The 7,652-nt window shown below is 56.1% G+C and overlaps 1 protein-coding gene across 1 annotated transcript in view; it reads right to left on the reverse strand.

The window, feature by feature from the left end:
* LOC140476820 (SCO-spondin-like) overlaps nucleotides 1–7,652 on the reverse strand; it is a 354,974-nt gene that overhangs the window by 343,508 nt on the left and 3,814 nt on the right. Inside the window, exon 3 of the mRNA XM_072569613.1 lies at nucleotides 1,553–1,622. Coding sequence (XP_072425714.1) covers nucleotides 1,553–1,622 — 70 coding nt within the window. The remainder of the gene's footprint in view (nucleotides 1–1,552; nucleotides 1,623–7,652) is intronic.

Below are 7,652 nucleotides of genomic sequence, written 5' to 3' on the forward strand. Positions count from 1 at the left end.
ATAAAATATGGAGGAATGGGATTGTGGGAGATATAGCAGTTTGGATCAGTAATTGGCTTGCTGAAAGAAAACAGAGGGTTGTAGTTGATGGAACATGTTCATCTTGGTGTCCAGTTACTAGCGGCGTACCGCAAGGGTCGGTGTTGGGTCCACTGCTGCTCGTCATTTTTATAAATGACCTGGATGAGGGCGTAGAAGGGTGGGTTAGTAAATTTGCGGACGACACTTAGGTCGGTGGAGTTGTGGATAGTGATGAAGGATGTAGTAGGTTACAGCGAGACATAGATAAGCTGCAGAGCTGGGCTGAGAGGTGGCAAATGGAGTTTAATGCAGACCAGTGTGAGGTGATACACTTTGGATGGAGTAATTGGAATGCAAAGTACTCAGCTAATGGTAGAATCTTTGGGAGTGCAGATGAGCAGAGAGATCTCGGTGTCCATGTACACAGATCCCTGAAAGTTGCCACCCAGATTGACAGGGTTGTTAAGAAGGCATACAGTGTTTTGGCCTTTATTAATAGAGGGATTGAGTTCCAGAACCAGGAGGTTATGCTGCAGCTGTACAAAGCTCTGGTATGGCCACACTTGGAGTATTGTGTACAGTTCTGGTCACCGCATTATAAGAAGGATGTGGAAGCTTTGGAAAGGGTGTAGAGGCGATTTACTAGGATGTTGCCTGGTATGGAGGGAAGGTCTTACGAGGAAAGGCTGAGGGCCTTGAGGCTGTTCTCATTAGAGAGAAGAAGGTTGAGAGGTGACTTAATAGAGACATAAAAGATAATCATAGGATTAGATAGAGTGGACAGGGAGAGCCTTTTTCCAAGTATGGGGACGGGAAACACGAGGGGACACAACTTTAAAGTGAGGGGAGATAGGTATGAGACAGATTTCAGAGGTAGTTTCTTTACTCAGAGAGTACTAAGGGTATGGAATGCTTTGCCTGCAATGGTAGTAAATTTGCCAACTTTAAGTGCATTTGTCATCATTGGACAAGCATATGGACGTGCATGGAATAGTGTAGGTTAGATGGGCTTCAGATTGGTATGATAGGGCGGGGCAACATCGAGGGCCGAAGGGCCTGTATTGCACTGTAATGTTCTCTGAATAGGAAGGGTTTAGAGTGATATGGGCCAGGTGCTGGCAAATAGGACTAGATTGGGTTGGGATATCTGGTTGGTATGGATGATTTGGACCGAAGGGTCTGTTTCCATGCTGCTCTTCTCTATGACTCTCTGACCAATGTTTTATAAAGCTGTAACGAGAGTTTCTCTCTCTCCGATATTCCATGCTCTAGAAAATAACGACTAGCATCCCACACTCTCTCTCCCTGTGCTGACATCTTCAGGGATCTATGGAGTTGTAAACCACAGTCCCTTTGTTCCAGAGGGGAGGGAGGGAGGGGGGAGAGGGAGGGGGACAGACAGAAGAGTGAGGCAAAGAGGGAGGGAGGGATGAGGCTGGACAAGAGAGAGAAGAGGAGAGGACAGTAGGGAAGGAGAGGGGCGAAGGGACAGGTAGCAGGTTGGTCACATGGGTTTGAGATAGAGGGTTACCTTTTGGATGAGGTTGAGTGAGTGAAATTGTCAATGTGGGAAATCCAGGAGGTTCAGTCACAGACTCCACCTGGGAAAAGAGAACAGTGCCAGCAAAAACGAGGAGAGAGTTAACAAACATGGAGTTCCCTCAGACCGAGGCGGGTATGTGTATGTGTATGTGCATGAGTGTGAGTGTGAGTGTGAGTGTGAGTGTGAGTGTGAGTGTGAGTGTGAGTGTGAGTGTGAGTGTGAGTGTGAGTGTGAGTGTGAGTGAGAGTGTGAGTGTGAGTGTGAGTGTGAGTGTGAGTGTATCTGTTTGCGTACGTGTGCGTGTGTGTGTGTCTGTGTGTGCATGTGTGTGAGAGCGTGTGCGTGCGTGTGTGTGTGCATGTGTGTGCGTGTGTATGTGCATGTGTGCGAGCATGCGCGTGTATGTGCGTGCATGTGTGTGTGCGTGAGTGTGTGTGCGTGCTGTAAGTGCGCATGTGTGTGTGAGCGTGTGCGCCTGTGTGTGCGTGTGTGTGTGCACATACATGCATGTATGTGCGAGCGTGTGTGTGTGCGTGTGCGTGCACGCGTGTATGTGCGTGCACGTGTGTATGTGCGTGTGTGTGTGCGTGTGCGCGTGTGTGCGTGTGTGTGCGTGTGTATGTGCATGTGTGCGAGCATGCGCGTGTATGTGCGTGCATGTGTGTGAGTGTGTGTGCGTGCTGTAAGTGCGCATGTGTGTGTGAGCGTGTGCGCCTGTGTGTGCGTGTGTGTGCACATACATGCATGTATGTGCGAGCGTGTGTGTGTGCGTGTGCGTGCGTGTACGCGTGTATGTGCGTGCACGTGTGTATGTGCGTGTGTGTGTGCGTGTGCGCGTGTGCATGTGCATGCGCCTGCATGTCAGTGTAGGGGCGAGTGTGCGTGTGTGTCTGTCTATACAGGCGCGCACACATGTGTGCGTGTGTCAGTGTTGGGGGTGTGTGTGTGTCAATGTTGGGGGTGTGGGTGTGCGTGTCAGTGTTGGGGCGGGTGTGTGTGTGGGTGGGTGTGTGTGTGCGTGTGTGTGTGTGAGTGTGTATGAGTGTGTGAGTGTGTGAGTGCATGTGTGTGTGTGCGCGCGTGTATGTGCATGTGGCGCCTACATGTCAGTGTTGGGGCAGGTGTGCGTGTGTGTCTGTGTGTGCGCGTGTCAGTGTTGGGGGTGTGTGTGTGTGTGTGTGTCAGTGTTGGGGTGGGAGTGTATGTGTGTGTCAGTATTGGGGCGATGTGTGTGTCAGTGTTGGGGTGGGTGTGTGTGTGTGTCAGTATTGGGGTGTGTGTGTGTGTCAGTATTGGGGCAGGTGTGTGTGTGTCAGTATTGGGGCGGGTGTGTGTGTGTCAGTGTTGGGGCAGGTGTGTGTGTGTCAGTGTTGGGGCAGTGTGTGTGTGTGTGTGTGTCAGTGTTGGGGCAGTGTGTGTGTGTGTCAGTGTTGGGGGTGTGTGTGTGTCAGTGTTGGGGCAGGTGTGTGTGTGTCAGTATTGGGGCGGGTGTGTGTGTGAGTGTGTCAGTGTTGGGGCGGGTGTGTGTGTGTCAGTGTTGGGGAGGGTGCGTGTGTGAGTGTGTCAGTGTTGGGGCGGGTGTGTGTGTGTCAGTGTTGGGGGTGTGTGTGTGTCAGTGTTGGGGCAGGTGTGTGTGTGAGTGTGTCAGTGTTGGGGCGGGTGTGTGTGTGTCAGTGTTGGGGAGGGTGCGTGTGTGAGTGTGTCAGTGTTGGGGCGGGTGTGTGTGTGTCAGTGTTGGGGGTGTGTGTGTGTCAGTGTTGGGGCAGGTGTGTGTGTGTCAGTATTGGGGCGGGTGTGTGTGTGTCAGTGTTGGGGCGGGTGTGTGTGTCAGTGTTGGGGCAGTGTGTGTGTGTGTCAGTGTTGGGGGTGTGTGTGTGTCAGTGTTGGGGCAGGTGTGTGTGTGTCAGTGTTGGGGCGGGTGTGTGTGTCAGTGTTGGGGCAGTGTGTGTGTGTGTCAGTGTTGGGGGTGTGTGTGTGTCAGTGTTGGGGCAGGTGTGTGTGTGTGTCAGTGTTGGGGCAGGTGTGTGTGTGTATGTCAGTATTGGGGTGGGTATGTGTGTGTCAGTGTTGGGGCAAGAGTGTGTGTGTGTCAGTGTTGGGGGTGTACGTGTGTGTCAGTGTTGGGGGTGTACGTGTGTGTCAGTGTTGGGGTGGGTGTGTGTGTGTCAGTGTTGGGAGTGTACGTGTGTGTCAGTGTTGGGGCAGTGTGTGTGTGTCAGTGTTGGGGCGGGTGTGTGTGTGTGTCAGTGTTGGGGCAGTGTGTGTGTGTCAGTGGTGGGGCGGGTGTGTGTGTGTGTCAGTGTTGGGGCGGGTGTGTGTGTGTGTCAATGTTGGGGCGGTGTGTGTGTGTGTCAGTATTGGGGGGGTGTGTGTGTCAGTGTTGGGGCGTGTGTGTGTGTATGTCAGTGTTGGGGCTGTGTGTGTGTGTGTCAGTATTGGGGGGTGTGTGTGTGTGTCAGTGTTGGGGCGGGTGTGTGTGTGTGTCAGTGTTGGGGCAGTGTGTGTGTGTCTGTGGTGGGGCGGGTGTGTGTGTGTGTCAGTGTTGGGACGGGTGTGTGTGTGTGTCAATGTTGGGGCGGGGTGTGAGTGTGTCAGTATTGGGGCGGGTGTGTGTGTCAGTGTTGGGGCTGTGTGTGTGTGTGTCAGTGTTGGGGCGGGTGTGTGTGTCAGTGTTGGGGCTGTGTGTGTGTGTGTCAGTGTTGGGGCGGGTGTGTGTGTGTGTCAGTGTTGGGGCGGGTGCGTGTGTGAGTGTGTCAGTGTTGGGGCTGGGGTGTGAGTGTGTCAGTGTTGGGGCGGGTGTGTGTGTCAGTGTTGGGGCGGGTGTGTGTGTCAGTGTTGGGGCTGTGTGTGTGTGTGTCAGTGTTGGGGCGGGTGTGTGTGTCAGTGTTGGGGCTGTGTGTGTGTGTGTCAGTGTTGGGGCGGGTGTGTGTGTCAGTGTTGGGGCTGTGTGTGTGTGTGTCAGTGTTGGGGCGGGTGTGTGTGTGTGTCAGTGTTGGGGCAGGTGCGTGTGTGAGTGTGTCAGTGTTGGGGTGGGGGTGTGTGTGTGTGTCAGTGTTGGGTGGGTGCGTGTGTGAGTGTGTCAGTGTTGGGGCTGGGGTGTGAGTGTGTCAGTATTGGGGCGGGTGTGTGTATGAGTGTGTCAGTGTTGGTGCGGGTGCGTGTGTGAGTGTGTCAGTGTTGGGGCGGGGGTGTGTGTGTGTTAGTGTTGGGGCGGGTGAGCGTGTGAGTGTGTCAGTGTTGGGGCGGGGGTGTGAGTGTGTCAGTATTGGGGCGGGTGTGTGTGTGTCAGTGTTGGGGCAGGGTGTGTGTGTGTCAGTGTTGGGGCTGGGGTGTGAGTGTGTCAGTATTGGGGCGGGTGTGTGAGTGCGTCAGTGTTGGGGCGGGTGCGTGAGTGTGTGTGTCAGTGTTGGGGCTGGGGTGTGTGTGTGTCAGTGTTGGGGTGGGTGAGCGTGTGTGTGTGTCAGTGTTGGGGCAGGGGTGTGAGTGTGTCAGTATTGGGGCGGGGGTGTGTGTGTCAGTGTTGGGGCAGTGTGTGTGTGTGTCAGTGTTGGGGCAGGGTGTGTGTGTGTGTCAGTGTTGGGGCAGGGGTGTGAGTGTGTCAGTGTTGGGGTGGGCGTGTGCGTGTGTCAGTGTTGGGGCGGGTGTGTGTGTGTCAGTGTTGGGGCAGTGTGTGTGTGTGTCAGTGTTGGGGCGGTGTGTGTGTGTGTCAGTGTTGGGGCGGTGTGTGTGTGTCAGTGTTGGGGCAATGTGTGTGTGTGTCAGTGTTGGGGCGGGTGTGTGTGTGTCAGTGTTGGGGCAGTGTGTGTGTGTGTCAGTGTTGGGACAGGGGTGTGAGTGTATCAGTGTTGGGGCTGGGTGTGAGTGTGTCAGTATTGGGGCGGGTGTGTGTGTGAGTGTGTCAGTGTTGGGGCGGGTGCGTGTGTGAGTGTGTCAGTGTTGGGGCGGGGGTGTGTGTGTGTCAGTGTTGGGGCGGGTGAGCGTGTGAGTGTGTCAGTGTTGGGGTGGGGGTGAAAGTGTGTCAGTATTGGGGCGGGTGTGAGTGTGTCAGTGTTGGGGCGGGGGGGTGTGTGTGTCAGTGTTGGGGCGGGTGAGCGTGTGAGTGTGTCAGTGTTGGGGCGGGGGTGTGAGTGTGTCAGTATTGGGGCGGGTGTGTGTGTGTCAGTGTTGGGGCAGTGTGTGTGTGTGTCAGTGTTGGGGCGGGCGTGTGTGTGTGTCAGTGTTGGGGCGGGTGCGTGTGTGAGTGTGTCAGTGTTGGGGTGGGGGTGTGTGTGTGTGTCAGTGTTGGGGCGGGTGCGTGTGTGAGTGTGTCAGTGTTGGGGCGGGTGTGTGTGTGTGTCAGTGTTGGGTGGGTGTGTGTGTGAGTGTGTCAGTGTTGGGGCTGGGGTGTGAGTGTGTCAGTATTGGGGCGGGCGAGCGTGTGAGTGTGTCAGTGTTGGGGCGGGTGTGTGTGTGTCAGTGTTGGGGCGGGTGTGAGTGTGTCAGTGTTGGGGCGGGGGTGTGTGTGTGTCAGTGTTGGGGCGGGTGAGCGTGTGAGTGTGTCAGTGTTGGGGCGGGGGTGTGAGTGTGTCAGTATTGGGGCGGGTGTGTGTGTCAGTGTTGGGGCAGTGTGTGTGTGTGTCAGTGTTGGGGCGGGTGCGTGTGTGAGTGTGTCAGTGTTGGGGTGGGGGTGTGTGTGTGTGTCAGTGTTGGGGCAGGTGCGTGTGTGAGTGTGTCAGTGTTGGGGCGGGTGTGTGTGTGTGTGTCAGTGTTGGGTGGGTGTGTGTGTGTGAGTGTGTCAGTGTTGGGGCTGGGGTGTGAGTGTGTCAGTATTGGGGCGGGCGAGCGTGTGAGTGTGTCAGTGTTGGGGCGGGTGTGTGTGTGTCAGTGTTGGGGCGGGTGTGTGTGTGTCAGTGTTGGGGCGGGTGTGTGTGTGTCAGTGTTGGGGCAGTGTGTGTGTGTGTCAGTGTTGGGGCGGGGGTGTGAGTGTGTCAGTGTTGGGGTGGGTGTGTGAGTGTGTCAGTATTGGGGCGGGTGTGAGTGTGTCAGTGTTGGGGCGGGGGTGTGTGTGTGTCAGTGTTGGGGAAGGTGTGTGTGTGTCAGTGTTGGGGCTGTGTGTGTGTGTGTGTCAGTGTTGGGGCGGGTGTGTGTGTGTCAGTGTTGGGGCTGTGTGTGTGTGTGTGTCAGTGTTGGGGCGGGGGTGTGAGTGTGTCAGTGTTGGGGCGGGTGTGAGTGTGTCAGTGTTGGCCGGGGGTGTGTGTGTGTCAGTGTTGGGGCGGGTGAGCGTGTGAGTGTGTCAGTGTTGGGGCGGGGGTGTGAGTGTGTCAGTATTGGGGCGGGTGTGTGTGTCAGTGTTGGGGCAGTGTGTGTGTGTGTCAGTGTTGGGGCGGGTGCGTGTGTGAGTGTGTCAGTGTTGGGGTGGGGGTGTGTGTGTGTGTCAGTGTTGGGGCAGGTGCGTGTGTGAGTGTGTCAGTGTTGGGGCGGGTGTGTGTGTGTGTGTCAGTGTTGGGTGGGTGTGTGTGTGTGAGTGTGTCAGTGTTGGGGCTGGGGTGTGAGTGTGTCAGTATTGGGGCGGGTGAGCGTGTGAGTGTGTCAGTGTTGGGGCGGGTGTGTGTGTGTCAGTGTTGGGGCGGGTGTGAGTGTGTCAGTGTTGGGGCGGGGGTGTGTGTGTGTCAGTGTTGGGGCGGGTGAGCATGTGAGTGTGTCAGTGTTGGGGCGGGGGTGTGAGTGTGTCAGTATTGGGGCGGGTGTGTGTGTGTCAGTGTTGGGGCGGGCGTGTGTGTGTCAGTGTTGGGGCGGGTGTGTGTGTGTCAGTGTTGGGGCAGTGTGTGTGTGTGTCAGTGTTGGGGCGGGTGTGAGTGTGTCAGTGTTGGGGCGGGGGTGTGTGTGTGTCAGTGTTGGGGCGGGTGAGCGTGTGAGTGTGTCAGTGTTGGGGCGGGGGTGTGAGTGTGTCAGTGTTGGGGCGGGTGTGTGTGTGTCAGTGTTGGGGCGGGTGTGTGTGTGTCAGTGTTGGGGCGGGCGTGTGTGTGTCAGTGTTGGGGCAGTGTGTGTGTGTGTCAGTGTTGGGGCGGGTGTGTGTGTGTCAGTGTTGGGGCGGGCGTGTGTGTGTGTC

Source organism: Chiloscyllium punctatum, chromosome 5 (assembly GCF_047496795.1).
Source record: "Chiloscyllium punctatum isolate Juve2018m chromosome 5, sChiPun1.3, whole genome shotgun sequence".
Classification (NCBI taxonomy): domain Eukaryota; kingdom Metazoa; phylum Chordata; class Chondrichthyes; order Orectolobiformes; family Hemiscylliidae; genus Chiloscyllium; species Chiloscyllium punctatum.